The sequence below is a fragment of the Pantherophis guttatus genome, chromosome 18 (genome assembly GCF_059756535.1).
Source record: "Pantherophis guttatus breed Tessera chromosome 18, ASM5975653v1, whole genome shotgun sequence".
In the NCBI taxonomy this organism is placed as follows: Eukaryota; Metazoa; Chordata; class Lepidosauria; order Squamata; family Colubridae; genus Pantherophis; species Pantherophis guttatus.
This window is the reverse complement of record NC_142080.1, coordinates 7,122,000-7,136,847: the sequence shown is the minus strand read 5'-3', so window position 1 is coordinate 7,136,847 and position 14,848 is coordinate 7,122,000. Positions and strand designations below refer to the sequence as shown.

The following is a 14,848-nucleotide window of genomic DNA, read 5'->3' as shown; positions in this document are numbered from 1 at the left end:
TTCTTCGAATTGGCCCGGACTGACCCCGCCGTTGCTATCTTACCTACATTCCCGAGAAATAAATCCTTCTTTTTCATCCTTCCCAACCCAACAAAAGCAGCTAAAGGCTAGCTTAATTCTGCAGGAGTTGCTGATCCCAACCCGAAACTAACAACAAAGTGAACCCCGGGCAAACTTCACCACGAGGTAAAACTCCTGCCCCGTTCCTTCCTAGAGGGGCAGGAAAAGAATTGGGAGCGAAATCAAAACACAACAAAAGTACAAGGCACAGCTGAATCTGTTTGCCCAGCCACAGCAGGAGAAACGAGGGAAGTTTTCTCCCGCGACCAGTTTGCATTTCAACGCCGGAGCAGATGGCCACGCCGGGAGTCCAGTTGGCATTGCGTAACCCACTGGATCTTCTCCGCCACATCCTCCCTTCGCTCCGTCTTCGTTCAAGTCCTGCAAAGTAGCCAAAAAGACGGGCCATCTCCCCATCGGTAAGCCAACTTGGCTGTCAACAGAGTCCCTCCGTCGTCGGTGCGGTGTTTTCCCGAGCTCGCGTCTACGCCGTGTGCCATCCCGCCACAAGCCCGCCATGCCGTTTGCCGAACTTCTGGATCAAGCGGGTGGCATGGGACGCTTTCAGGTGCTCAATGTGGTGCTGTTGTGTTTTCCGATGCTCCTGATGGCAGCTCACAACCTGTTGCAGAATTTCACAGCTGCGGTTCCCGGCCATCACTGCCGAGTGGCCTCGAGCAAGGCGTGCGCCGGCGGGAATGCCACGGGAAACGCGGATTGTCAGGCGCTGCTGAGGGCGTTCGTCCCCCAGGATGGGGCCTGGCGGCCGGAGAAGTGTTGGCGTTTTGTCACCCCCCAATGGCAGCTGTTGGAGTTGAATTCCACGGGACGGGAGCCCACGGAGGCCGAGCAGGAGCCGTGTCTGGATGGGTGGACCTACGAAGGGACGGTGTTCACGTCCACCATTGTAACCGAGGTAAGAAGGATGCTCGTTTACCGACCTGGTAGAAGGTTCCTTCTCGATGTCGTCCAGCTGGGCTGGACTCCAATTTTCCATCTCTCCCAGGTGGGGTGTTGAGCATCATAGAACATAGGGCTGGAAGAGACCCTCAGAGGTCTTCTAGTCCAACCCCTAGTCAATACCATCCTGGTCAAATGGTTGTTTGGTCTATTTTGGAAAACTTCCAGTGAAAGAACACCCAACAAAAGGAGAAATTTCCTGACAGTTAGAACAATTAATCCGTGGAACAGCTTGCCACCAGAAATTGCGAATGCTCCAACACTGGAAATTTTAAAGAAGATGTTGGATAACCATTTGTCTGAAGTGGTGTAGGGTTTCCTGCCTGGGCAGGGGGTTGGACTAGAAGACCTCCAAAGTCCTTTCCAACTCTATTATTCTCTTCTATTCCAATTCCGAGAATACAGGTTAGTCCTCGACTTACGACTGCAACCGAGCCCCAAATTTCCACCGTTAAGCAAGACAGTTGTTAAGTGAGTTTTGCCCCCTTTTACGACTTTTCTCACCAAAGTTGTTAAAGGAATCATTGCAGCTGTGAAGTTAGGAAACAGAAAGTTTTCAGTTCATTTATAAGGTGTCCTGCTCGACCAAGGGTTGGACTAGATGACCTCCAAGGTCCCTTCCAAGCCTGTTAATTCTATCTTCTACATTTTGGTATGATGTTCTTCTGAGATTCACAGGTCCTTTTAGCCCTTCTCTCTCAGGTCAGCTTGGGCGGGGGATCCCTCCGTGTTGTGGATTATGGTATTTCTATTCTTGTCCTCCTGCAGTGGGACCTGGTGTGCGATTTTCGGAGACTCCAGCAGTTGGCTCAGTCTATCTACATGGCCGGTGTGCTGGTGGGTGCCATCATCTTCGGGGGCCTCTCTGACAAGTAAGAAGTGGGTTGTTGGGGGGTTGTTTTTTTTTTGCTTTGAAAAGAAACCAGCTTCTTTTGACCATCATTGGAAGCTTGGTAGATGTCACAATAAACGGATCCATCAAACACTGATTCATAGTCTAATGCCATAGTGATGTCTTGTTGAAAGTAACTTGTTTTTAAAGCAAACCTGTTTGGGGGATAAAATGATGAGGGGGTTATACACATGGGGTGGGCTTCAAAAAATGTTAGCAAGAGGTTCTCTGCCCGGTTGCTGGGTGGGATGGCCATGGTGGGTGTGGCCTAGTCAGTCTCCTGCACCATGACGGGAGAGGCGTTTTTGGCCTCCCCAGGCTACAGAGGCTTTCTTTGAGCCTCCGGGAGGGCAAAAATGGCCTCCCCAGGCTCCAGAGGCCCTCTGGAGGCCGGAAACGGGCCCAAACTTCCAGTAGGCCTGTTTTTCGCCCTCCCCAGGCTCCAGAGGCCCTCTGGAGGCCAGAAATGGGCCGGAACTTCCGGTAGGCTTGTTTTTCGCCCTCCCCAGGCTCCAGAGGCCCTCTGGAGGCCAGAAACAGGCCCGAACTTCCGGTAGGCCCGTTTTTCAGCCTCCCCAGGCTCCAGAGGCCCTCTGGAGGCCAGAAATGGGCCGGAACTTCCAGCAGGCCTGTTTTTCGCCCTCCCCGAGCCTCCGCGCGCGCCCTACACTTACCTGCATCCAATACGGGCCATGTGGGGACTCCTGGGAGGGGCAGGGCGGGGGGGCGGGGCGGGGCGGGGCCAGCCAGGAGTGGGATTTGAGGGTTCTCCGAATTGCACAGAATCTTAGCTAGAGGTTCTCCCGAACCCCTGCGAACCCCCAGCAGCCCAGCCCTGTATGTATGTATGCATGTGTGTATGTATGTGTGTATATATATGTGTGTTTGTGTGTGAGTGTATATATATATATAGTATAACCCATTCATCATTTTGTCCCCAAAACAGATGAATATATATTCATCTTTTCTTGCACTTTTCCTTGATGTGTTTTTCCTAGGCCCGATTTATTTTTCAAGATTTGTGTTTTTAAGCTTTTAATAAAAATTAAGATGTCAAGTATCTTGAGTCTTGCGAAGAGAGCTCATACCATACAGATAGTTCTTGATTTATGACCACAATCCAGCCTATACTTTCCATTGCTAAGGAAGACGAGTTGTTCAGTGAGTTTTTGCCCCATTGTATTGACCTTTCTCGCCACAGTGGTTAAGATGAATCAAGGCAATGATTGGCTTAGTCACACCGTCGTTAAGTGAATCTGGCTTCCCCCATGGAGGTTGCTTGTCCGAAGGTCACAAAAGGGGATCACGTGACCCCAGGATATCATGAATACATGCCAGTTGCCAAGCATCCGAATTTTGATCATGCGACCATTCGGTCATAAGTACGAGGACTGGTCTTTATATGACTTTTTTCAACGCCATTGTGACTTTGAATGGTCACTAAATGAATGGTCATAAGGTGAGGACTATCTGTACTTTCTTCTGGTCATCCATCTCCCCTCTATTCTTCTTCAGGCCACACATACACACACAAACACACAAACCACCTGCATGAGATGGTCCCAGTGCCACAAACACACCAGGTGAATATTTATTTATTTTTCCTTCTTGTAGATTCGGGCGGAAGGCTTTGCTTCTGTGGTCGTGTTTTCAGATGGCGGTTTCCGGATCCTGCACTGCGTTCGTCCCCAGCTTCAGCGCTTATTGTGTCTTGCGCTTCCTAACCGGCATGGCGGTTTCCGGAGTTGGCCTCAACTGCGTGTCGTTGTGTATGTTCTCTCCCTCTGGCAACTCCAAATCTGATGCCTCCTGCAAAATGGCGGGATGGGGGATTCTGGGAGTTGAGGTCCATCCATCTGAAAGCATGCTGGCTGGGGAATTCTGGGAGTTGAAGTCCATCCACCTTAAAGCATGCTGGCTGGGAGCACGTGGAGTTAAAATCCACGTATCTCAAAGTTGCCAAGATTGAGAAACTCTGACCTAGATCCATTTTTTCCAGGCTGATCTGTCTCTAACTTGGTCCTTCACGTCCTCCAATGCATGCCCCATCACCCCTGTAACTAAGACCTTCCCTTTTTCAGCTGGTCATCTTTTTCTTTCCATTTCCCCCACCATCAGAGCATCTCCAGAGAGTTGGGTCTCAGGCCTAAGGTATCCAAAGTAGGCTAAATGTATCCTGAAATAATCTTCCCATATAGACCGGGTGAAACCAGGCTTAATAGCAGGAACTATGAGAGGGATCTTGGAGTCTTAGTGGACAACCAGCTAAATAGGAGCCAACAGTGTGCAGCGGCAGCCAAAAAAGCCAATGCAATCCTAAATTGCATTAACAGAGGGATACAATCAAGATCAAGGGAGGTACTAACATCACTCTATAAAGCATTAGTAAGGCCACACCTAGAGTACTGCATTCAGTTTTGGTCACCACACTATAAAAAAAGATGTTGAGACTCTAGAAAAAGTGCAGAGAAGAGTAACGAGGATGATGAGGGGACTGGAGGCTCAAACAGACGATGAACGGTTGCAGGAGTTGGGGTATGTCTAGTCTAGTGAAGAGAAGGACCAGGGGAGACAGGATAGCAGTAATGCAATATTTGAGGGGCTGCCCCAGAGAGGAGGAAGGGGGTCAGGCTATTTTCCAAAGCACCCGAAGGCCAGACAAGGAGCAATGGATGGAAACTGAACAAGGAGAGATTCAACCTAGAAATAAGGAGGAATTTCCTGACAGTGAGAACCATCAACCCATGGAAGAGAAGTTGCCTTCGGAAGTTGTGGGAGCTTCATCCCTGGAGGCTTTCAAGAAGAGCCTGGACTGCCCTCTGTCAGAAATGGTGTTGGGTCTCCTGCTTGGGCGGGGGGCTGGACTAGATGACCTCCAAGGTCCCTTCCAAGTTTGTTAATCTATTTTCCAGCTGTGGAGTGGACGCCGATGCATTCTCGAGCCACGGTCAGCATGGTGACTGGGTACAGCTACAGCATTGGGCAGTTCATCCTCGCAGGAGTGGCGTACGCCATCCGGGACTGGCGTTGGCTTCAGTTGGCCGTGTCCCTCCCCTATTTCGCCTTCTTCCTCTACGGCTGGTAGGTGGGTTTTTTTTGCCATCCTTTACAACCGAAGAACGCTGTACGACAAGAGTGGGAGATTAATTTTCTCACACGAGAAACTGGGACTGGTGTGGAGGGCCAACCAAGAGGGCTCTGAAGGCACGTCGGCATCCACACAGGTAGTCCTCCACTTACAACCATTCGCTTAGTGACGGTCCGAAGTGAAATGATGCTGGAAAAAAAGCGACTTATGTTTTTCATAACAATTGCAGCGTCCATCGTCACGTGATCAAAATTCCTGGCCACTGACTCCTATTTATGACGGTTGTATGTCCCGGGGTCGTGTGATTTCCCCTTTTGCGACCTTCTGACCAGCTGTGTCCAATGGGGAAACCAGTTTCATTTAACGACCGTGTCCTTCATTTAAGAACCGTGGCGATTTGAGTTAAAAACGGTGGTAAAATGGGGCAAAGTTCACTTAGCAACTGTCGCCCTGAGCAAGAGAAATTTGCGTGGTGGTCGTAAGTCGAGGACAACCTGAACGTCAATTGTAAAAAATAAAATCGCGGTTGCCTTCGAAATTAAATGCAAATCCATGGGGGCTGGACGGGGCCAGCCAAAGTCTTGTGACCCAGGCCCAAGGAAGTAGTAGGAAAATCAGTCCGTGAAAAAGCAAACAAACTTTATTCGAACAGCTGAGAATGACTTCATTCCCAGTGTTGTTCAACTAAATTAAAGCAAATTCCTCCCAACACAAATTCCTCAGTCCTATCGCAAACCTTGGTCCAATTAGGCAAACTGCCAAAGGCCTTTCTTGGCAAACGTTCAGAAGTCCCAGATACAAAAATAAATACAAGACGTAGACGACGAAGAAGACAAAGCTACCAACGCTGTTTTCCGGCAAAGCCCAAACGCCGTTGCTGGTCAGTTTTAAGCCTTATGGGAGGGGCCAATCATCTCTTGGCCTTACTCCTGAGTTGTCCTCTTTGCTTGAGCTGCTCTTGCCTTCTGGCAGCTCTTCTCATGCGTGAATTAGGAACAGGCTCCTCCTGTTCCTCTGTCTCACTCCTATCAGTCTCTGGAGGCTCTGGAGTCCGCACCTCACTCCCCCGATGGCCCTGGCCCCATCTCTGCCTCTGACGCAGAGCCCTCATCCGGGCCTTCCCCAGCCTCCAGGACTGGCCCCTGTTCTTCCTCAGCCTCATCGCTGTCCGACTCCGCTGCCAGCTCCGCAGGCTGCTGGCGGACCACAACACAAAGGACTGGATGTGACTCAGATTTTCTCTATGGCTTGGCGGTAAGCTATGTCCCCAATATAGGTAGTTCTCGACTTACGACCACAACGACCCAGGAGCTTGGAGGGGAAAGCAGGACAGAATAAGAGAGGGTTGAGAAAAAAAAAATCCGTAGAATGAAAATTAGAAGGTGGAGATCCAGCATCCCCCGGAAGATGCTTCTCTTTACTAAATTTGCCGGCTTCCAATCCGTGACCAGGGGTGGGATTCAGCTGATCGGACTGGTTCGGGTGAAGCGGATGCTAATTTTACATCCGGTTCGCCGAACTGGTAGTTGCAAGGACTGGTTGGCCCCGCCCACCCCGGCCCTCCCAGAAGTCTGCACGCGGCCTGTTTTGGATGCCAGGTAAGTGCAGGGCGCACATGGAGGCTCTGGGAGAGCGAAAAACGGGCGTCCCGGAAATCCAGAAACGGGCCCGTTTTGGTCCTCCGGAGCCCGGGAGAGGCCGTTTTCGCCCTCTCGGAAACTCAAGAAAAGCCTCCGGAGTCAGGGGAGGGTGAAACCGTCCCCCCATGGTGCAGGAGGCTGACTAGGCCATGCCCACCATGGCCAGGCCCACCCAGCAACCAGGCAGAGAAGTCCTTGCTAAAATTTTTGAATCCCACACCTGTCCGTGACCCATTTCTGCCCGGCCCCTCTGTCTCCACTGCTCTTCCGTTTCTCTTTTGTGCAGGTGGTTCAGAGAGTCCGCCCGCTGGTATGGCACGGTGGGCAAACTCGACCGGGCGCTGAAAGAGCTACAGAAGGTTGCTCGGATGAATGGAAAAAAGGATGGCCAGGAGAAGCTCAGCCTGGAGGTATAAAATCTGAAAAGCAATGTGGTTGTGTTGTTTTCTTGGCAAGCATGAGAGGAATGCCCTTCCTTCCTTCCTTCCTGTCTGTCTTTTTTCCTTTCCTCCTTTCTTCCTTTTTCTTTTCCTTTCCTTTCTCCTTTCTTCTTTCTCCTTTCCCCCTTCTCTTCTCTTCCCTTCTCCTCCATCTTTCCCTCCCTCCCTTCCTCCCCTCATTCTTAATAATTATGAACATATCTGATACTCCTTCCTTCTGCTATTTGCCTCATCACAACAACCCTGTGAAGTGGACTGGTCTGAGAGAGAGACTGGCCCATAGTCACGAGCTGACCTTCATGCCTAAGATGGGACTGGAATTCTCTGGTTTCTAGCTGATGCCTTCACCACTAGACACCAAACTGTCTCTTCATCTGTCCATCCATCCATCCATCCATTAATCCATCCATCCGTTCATCCATCCATCCATCCGTCTATCCATTAATCCATCCATCCATTTATCCATCCATCAATCCATCCATCCATCCATTAATCATCCATCCATCCATTATTCCATATATCCATCCATTAATCCATCCATCTGTCCATCTATCCATCCATTTATCCATCCATTAATCCATCTATCCTTCCATTAATCCATCAATCCATCCGTTAATCCAGCCATTAATCCATCCATCCATCCATCCATTAATCCATCTATCCATCCATCGATCCATTAATCCATCCATTAATCCATCTATCCATCCATTAATCCATCCATCCATTAATCCATTAATCCATTAATCCATCTATCCATCCATCCATCCATTAATCCATCCATTAATCCATACATCCATTAATCCATCCATACATCCATCCATTAATCCATCCGTCAGTCCGTCTGTCTATCCATCCATCCATTAATCCATCCATTAATCCCTCCCTCTCTCCCTCTCTCCTCTGGTATTTCAGCTCTAGAAAAAAAATTCACCATTCACACAGGCATCTGTGCTATAAACCGCTGTGCTATTCTCCATGCCAGAAGTTCCAAGCACCTGGAAATAGGCAGCCGATCAAAATTTGCCCATCGATCATTTAATCTTTGCAAATTCCAGCAAGGAAACTTTGCGAGATCCAAAACAGCCATTTCTTTTTCGGCCTGTTTTCCCAGGTTTTGAAAGCCAGTCTCCAGACAGATCGTTCCTCAGCCAACACCAAGTTCCCGGTGGCTGATTTGGTGCGGACGCCGTCCCTGCGCCGAGTCACTGTGTGCCTTTCCTTCGTCTGGTAAGAAAAGCGGAAGGAAGATGCCCCAAAAGAGAAATACTGTTGTGACCTAGGTTTCCTGAGTAGTCCCCAAAAACTTCTTTTATTGCAACAGCTGTGAATTACGTTCATTCACAGCTGAGTCCCAATTAGTTGCAAAAAGTCCTTCGGGATAATCACCCACCTTTATCTCCCTTGACACGCTGCCAAAGACCTACTTGGCAAAGCCAAACGGAGTCCAGAATCAAACAGAGATGCCGACTGGGAACAGAATTAACAACGTTGCTTTCCTGCGAAGGGCCCACGTGCCTTTGCTCCTCTTTTAAGCCTTATGGGAGGGGCCAATCATCTCCAGGCCTTACTCCCGAGTCGTCCCTTTTGCTTTAGCTGTTCTTGCCTTCTGGCAGCTCTGCGCATGCGCGTCCTAGGAACAGGCTCCTCCTGTTCCTCTGCCTCTTTGATGTCTGGCTCTCGAGGCTCTGGAATCTGTGCATGACTCCCAGATGGCCCTGGCCCCATCTCTGCCTCTGATGCAGAGCCCTCATCCGAGCCTTCCCCAGACTCCAGGACTGGCCCATGTTCCTCCCCAGCCTCCTCACTGTCCGACTCCGCTGCCAGCTCCGCAAGCTGCTGGCGGACCACAACAAAAGGATCAAAAGCAGACCAAAGGTTTAATTCTTCTTGGCTTCGTGAATATAGGTGGTCCTCAACTTATGTCTGCAGTTGGGATCAGTATATCTGTTGCTAAGCAAGGCAACTGTTCAATGAGCATTGCCCAATTTTACTTTTTTTTTTTTTTGCCCTGGTTGTTAAGCGAATGACCACTGTTGTTAAGTGAATCACATAGTCATTAAGCGAATCTGGCTTCCCCCCTAGTCTTGCTGGGAAGGTCGCAAATGGCGGTCAGGACGCTGCAACCATTGTACATACAAAAGACCCAAATTTTGATCCCATGATTGTCCGGATGCTACAAAGGTTGTAAGGGTGAAGATTGGTTGTAAGTTACTTTTTTCAGTGCTCTTTGAGAGGTCGCTATATGAATGGTTGTAAGTGGAGGACAGCCTGTAAGAATTTCCACGGGGCTCCTTTCCTACAGGGAATTTCAAAAGCTGAATCTCTTTGCTCCAATTTCAGGAGAAGAGGAGACATTTTTTCCCCACAACAACAACTCTGTGAGGTGGGTAGGACTGGGAGAGAGGGGCTGGCCCAAAGCCACCCATGCATGGCTTGCATGTAGGACTAAAATTCGCCATCTCCTGGTGATCGGCCCAAAGTCACCCAGTTGGCTTTCATCGCAAGGCAGGACTAGAACTCACCATCTCCTGGTGATCGGCCCAAAGTCACCCAGTTGGCTTTCATGCCAAAGGCAGAACTAGAACTCACAATCTCCTAGTGCTAAGCCAAAAGTCACCCAGTTGGCTTTCATACCCAAGGCAGGACTAGAACTCACCATCTCCTGGTGATCAGCCCAAAGTCACCCAGTTGGCTTTCATGCCAAAGGCAGGACTAGAACTCACAATCTGCTTGTGCTCAGCCCAAAGTCACCCAGTTGGCTTTCATGCTAAAGGCAGGACTAGAATTCACAATCTCCCAGTGCTCAGTTCAAATCACCCAGTTGCATTTCATCCCTAGGCAGGACTAGAACTCACAATCTCCTAGTGCTCAGCCCAAAGTTACCCATTGGCTTTCATTTCTAGGCAGAACTAGAACTCACAATCTCCTAGTGCTCAGCCGAAAGTCACCCAGTTGGCTTTCATCCTTAGCAGAACTAGAACTCACAATCTCCAAGTGCTCAGCCAAAAGCCACCCAGTTGGCTTTCATGCCAACGGCAGAACTAGAACTCACAATCTCCTTGTGCTCAGCCAAAAGTCACCCAGTTGGCTTTCATACCCAAGGCAGGGCTAGAATTCACAATCTCCCAGTGCTCAGTTCAAATCACCCAGTTGCATTTCATTCCTAGGCAGGACTAGAACTCACAATCTCCTAGTGCTCAGCCCAAAGTCACTCAGTTGGCTTTCATACCCAAGGCAGGACTAGAACTCACAATCTCCCAGTGCTCAGTTCAAAGTCACCCAGTTGGCTTTCATGGCAGGACTAATCAGCACCATAGACATTTTAATTTCTTTAATAATCCATTGGCCACTCCAGGTTCTCCACCAGCTTTGCCTATTATGGTCTGGCGATGGACCTGCAGAATTTTGGCGTCAGTGTCTACCTTATCCAGGTGATCTTCGGCGCAGTAGACATTCCGGCAAAGTTGGTGGCTTTCCTTGTGATCTGCTATTCCGGCCGTCGGACCGCTCAAGCGTTAAGCCTCATTTTAGCTGGCTTGTCCATCGCGGGGAACATCTTTGTATCTCATGGTAAGTTTTCAGGAATGGACTGACCGATAATTTTATTTCTGCAAAGCAAAATTATTTTGCAATTATCTTTCTTCTTGAACCCAACTCCCCTTATAAATATTAAGGATCTTTCCTGGAGGGACGGAAAAAGCACAATTTTTGCAGCACAATTCACACACAGCTTGTTAGCCTGAAATCTCAGTCTCAGTCATAAAATCACAAGATAACTCTGGCAAAAATATGAAGGCTGCAACACCCTTAAAGACCAGCAGAGGGCAGCTAAGGGACAGAGAAAACTGGGTTTTTTGCTGCCATCTAGTGTCTATCTATGCATTTGCACAACCAAAAACTGAAAGCCATTAGTATCAGGGGTGTCCAACCTTGGCAACTTTAAGACTTGCGGACTTCAACTCCCAGAATCCACAAATCTCAAAGTTGCCAAGGTTGGACACCCCAAGTTATTCCGCATTTCTTTCAAACCGCTGATTTATTTCCGCGAATGTGTATTATTCCATCGTTATGTAGTTGCGACGGTGATACGGGGCAGCTAACATACGATTAAAATTCAACATAATTTGTGGATCTGTGTCCAAATCAAGAAGACATCTTCTGGCTTTATGGGATGTGCTGACTGACCCATAGGACCAGGGATGGGCTGCTGGAGGTTCGGGAGAACCTCTAGCTAAGATTCTGTGCAGTTCGGAGAACCCCCAAATCCCACTCCTGGCTGGTCCCGCCTTCCCCTCCCCTCCCAAGCACGGAGGCTTGGGGAGGGTGAAAAACAGGCCTACCGGAAGTTCGGGAAGGCCTGAAATGAACCTGTTTCCCGTCTCCAGAGGGCCTCCAGAGCCTGGAGAAGCCATTTTTGCCCTCCTAGAGGTTCGAGGAAAGTCTCTGGAGTCTGGGGAGGGCAAAAACGCCCCCCTGCCGTGGTGCAGGACTAGGCCACGCCCACTACGGTTCCGCCCACCTAGCAACCAGGCAGAGAACCCCTTGCTAAAATTTTTGAAGCCCACCCCTGCATAGGACCTTCCAAAGTAATATAATTAGGGTGCTGAACTAGAACTCGCCTCCTCCCAGTTTCTGATCCGGCACCTTCACCAATAAACCAAAAGTCACATCACGGTAACACCCAGTGGTTTTCTCATGTTCTCTAGATATGCAGATTCTGAGGACTGTCTTTGCTGTCTTTGGAAAAGGATGTCTAGGTGCATCTTTCAGCTGTGTCTTCCTATACACTGGAGAACTCTACCCTACAGTGATCAGGTACCACGCAGCGATATTCTGGGATAATGTTAGAAACAGACCCCAAAGGTCTGTTTGCCTCTGAAAACACGGGAGGGTGACTTTTGTTGCAACATAACTGTGGAATTAAAGAGAGGGAAATCTCAGAATAACAGAATGCAGGAAGTCCTCAATTTATGACCACAACTGAGCCCAATAAAAAGTGAGACATTTGTTAAGGGAATTTTGCACCATTTTACGACTTTTCTTGCCACGTTAGTTAAGTGAATCACTCATCATCCTCATTTAACGACCCCATAATCCCTTGCGGGGTGGAGACTGGGCAACTGAATGGAGCAAGCAGAGTGTTTGAATGGCCGGATGCCTTTCCTGTTGCCAACGCGGAGTTTTGTTCAGCAGATATATTCTCATCCTGCCCAGAGAGAGAAATATCTGTCGCTACCTAGGATCGAACTCACAGCCTCCCGATTGTGAGGTGGCAGCTCCACCCCTAGGCTACTGCACCACTCTGTTCAGTGAATCACTGCAGCTGTTAAATTACTAACATGGTTGTTAAGTGAATCTGGCTTTCCCCCTTGACTTGGCTTGTCCAGAAGGTCGCAAAAGGCGATCACGTGACTCCCGGACACTGCAACCGTCATAAGCGCGAGTCGGTTGTCAAGCATCCAAAGATAAATCATGAATGACCCTGGGGATGCTGCAAGGAAGGTCATGTGTGTCTCGCTTAACGACGATTCCACTTAGCAATGAATTTTCCAACTCTCTTTTATCGTGGTTTGTAAGTCTAGGACTAACTGTATGCTATAACTCCCAAGTGCCCAGGCCAGGTGCAAGGAATATCAGGAGTTGTAGTTCTAACACGGAAATACAGTTGGTGGATGATGAGCTTAAGTAAAACTTAATTCTTCCCTCTGTTGCATGTCAGGCAAACCGGGATGGGCTTTGGGAACACGATGGCACGTGTCGGGGGGATTGTGGCCCCTCTGGTGAGGATGACCAGCGAGTATTTTCCGTCCCTTCCCCTGGTCATCTATGCCACGGCCCCCATCATCTCCGGGATGGCCGCCTGTTTCCTGCCCGAGACTTTAAATGTACCGCTACCAGATACAATAGAAGACGTGGAAAGCAGGTTAGTTGCAACAGAACTTGCATAGTCCTTGTTTGTTCTTTGTTTAATTGCCATCTAGAAAATTCTTCCCAGATTAGGGTGGTGAGAAGGGAGGGGGAACTGGAAGGAACCGTTTTAGGAGATGGTTGGTGGCAAGCAAATCAAAAGCCATTTTTCAATTAATAAGCCAGGATCCATCAACTTTGGGCCCTTGATTTAGAGTTCAGTGTTTCTCAACCGTGGCAACTTTTCGCCTGCAGTTTCCTTGGCGAGATTTTTCAAAAAAGTGGTTTGCCATTGCCTCCTTTCTAGGGCTGAGAGCAAGGGACTGGCCCAGGGTAACCCAGCTGGCCTCGTGCCTAAGGCAAGGCTTTAAATCACCATCTCCTGGTGATTGGTCCCAAGTCACCCAGCCGGCTTTCATGACTAAGGTGGGACTAGAACTCACCACATCCTGGTGATTGGTCCAAAGTCACCTAGCTGACTTTCATGTCTAAGGTTAAACTAGAATTCACCATCTCCTGGTGATTGGTCCCAAGTCACCCAGCTGGCTTTCATGCCTAAGGCAGCACTAGAATTCACAATCTCCTGGTTTCCAGCCTAGTGTCTTCACCACCAGAACAACTAGACACAAGAACAGTTTTTTTCCCAAATGCCATCACTCTGCTAAACAAATAATTCCCTCAACACTGTCAAAATAGTTACTAAGTCTGCATTACTATTAGTCTTCTCATCGTTCCCATCACCCATCTCCTCCCACTTACAACTGTATGATTATAACTTTGTTGCTTGCATCCTTACGATTTATATTGATATTGTTTCCTGATTGTTTATTTGTACCCCATGACTATCATTAAGTGTTGTATCTTATGATTCTTGACGAACGTATCGTTTCTTTTATGTACACTGAGAGCGTATGCACCAAGACAAATTCATTGTGTGTCCAATCACACTTGGCCAATAAAAAATTCTATTCTATTCTATTCTTTGCCAGCTGTGAACTGCCCCCTCTGCCTTTAAATGTTTCTTCCTCTTTTAATTGTCCTGTCTTAGGAACATGGAGGAAAAAAAGAGAGAAAAGGGCAGAAAAGACGAGGTTTGTCATCCAGGCGCAGTTCTCCTGGATATGAAAGAAATCAAAGAGACGGAAAAAGATGCTAGGCTACCGGAAAACCTGGAAAACAGAGACACGGGAAGAGTTGAAATGGAAGTTACTTCTGACATCCCCAAAGGAGCCATCACGATTTCCAATGCATTATGATAATGTTGTTAAACTCAGTAATAGCTCATTAAAAAAAATGTCTTGCTTTCTTGTAGCAATATCCAAGTGGAGGCATTTCCTAACTGGAAAATTCTAAATAGGGGTGCCAGAAACCAAGATTAACCCAGAGATTGGTTTCACACAGCCAGCTTTCATGCCTGAGGTTAAACTAGAATTCACCATCTCCTGGTGATTGGCCCAAAGTCACCCAGCCGGCTTTCATGCTTAAAGTGGGACTAGAACTCACCATCTCCTGGTGATTGGCCCAAAGTCACCCAGCCGGCTTTCATGCTTAAAGTGGGACTAGAACTCACCATCTCCTGGTGATTGGCCCAAAGTCACCCAGCCGGTTCATGCTTAAAGTGGGACTAGAACTCACCATCTCCTGGTGATTGGCCCAAAGTCACCCAGCTGGCTTTCATGCCTGAGGTTAAACTAGAACTCACCATCTCCTGGTGATTGGCCCAAAGTCACCCAGCCGGCTTTCATGCCTAAAGTGAGACTAGAACTCACCATCTCCTGGTGATTGGCCCAAAGTCACCCAGCCGGCTTTCATGCTTAAGGTGGGACTAGAACTCACCCTCTCCTGGTGATTGGCCCAAAGT

The 14,848-nt window shown here is 48.6% G+C and overlaps 2 protein-coding genes across 2 annotated transcripts in view; one reads left to right on the top strand and one right to left on the bottom strand.

Moving 5' to 3' along the window:
* Positions 1-10,688, bottom strand: part of AP5B1 (adaptor related protein complex 5 subunit beta 1) — a 137,245-nt gene extending 126,557 nt beyond the window's left edge. The window contains exon 1 of the mRNA XM_034424430.3: positions 10,503-10,688. The gene's annotated coding sequence lies outside the window, so the exon portion shown is untranslated. The remainder of the gene's footprint in view (positions 1-10,502) is intronic.
* LOC117669708 (solute carrier family 22 member 6-A-like) lies at positions 98-14,304 on the top strand. Its single transcript, XM_060694374.2, has 10 exons — positions 98-976; positions 1,789-1,892; positions 3,527-3,681; positions 4,825-4,993; positions 6,927-7,050; positions 8,192-8,307; positions 10,436-10,650; positions 11,787-11,895; positions 12,800-13,003; positions 14,036-14,304. Exons 1-10 carry the CDS (start codon positions 578-580, stop codon positions 14,241-14,243), a joined length of 1,803 nt encoding a protein of 600 aa, XP_060550357.1. The 5' UTR covers positions 98-577; the 3' UTR covers positions 14,244-14,304.
* Positions 14,305-14,848: the final 544 nt, after the last annotated feature.

Bases quoted from the DNA above. Each gene is read 5' to 3' on its own strand.
- LOC117669708 (XM_060694374.2), top strand. From the start codon at position 578: ATGCCGTTTGCCGAACTTCTGGATCAAGCGGGTGGCATGGGACGCTTT. The intron at 977-1,788 runs GTAAGAAGGATG...GTCCTCCTGCAG, and splicing joins CGTCCACCATTGTAACCGAG to TGGGACCTGGTGTGCGATTT. The intron at 10,651-11,786 runs GTAAGTTTTCAG...CATGTTCTCTAG, and splicing joins GAACATCTTTGTATCTCATG to ATATGCAGATTCTGAGGACT.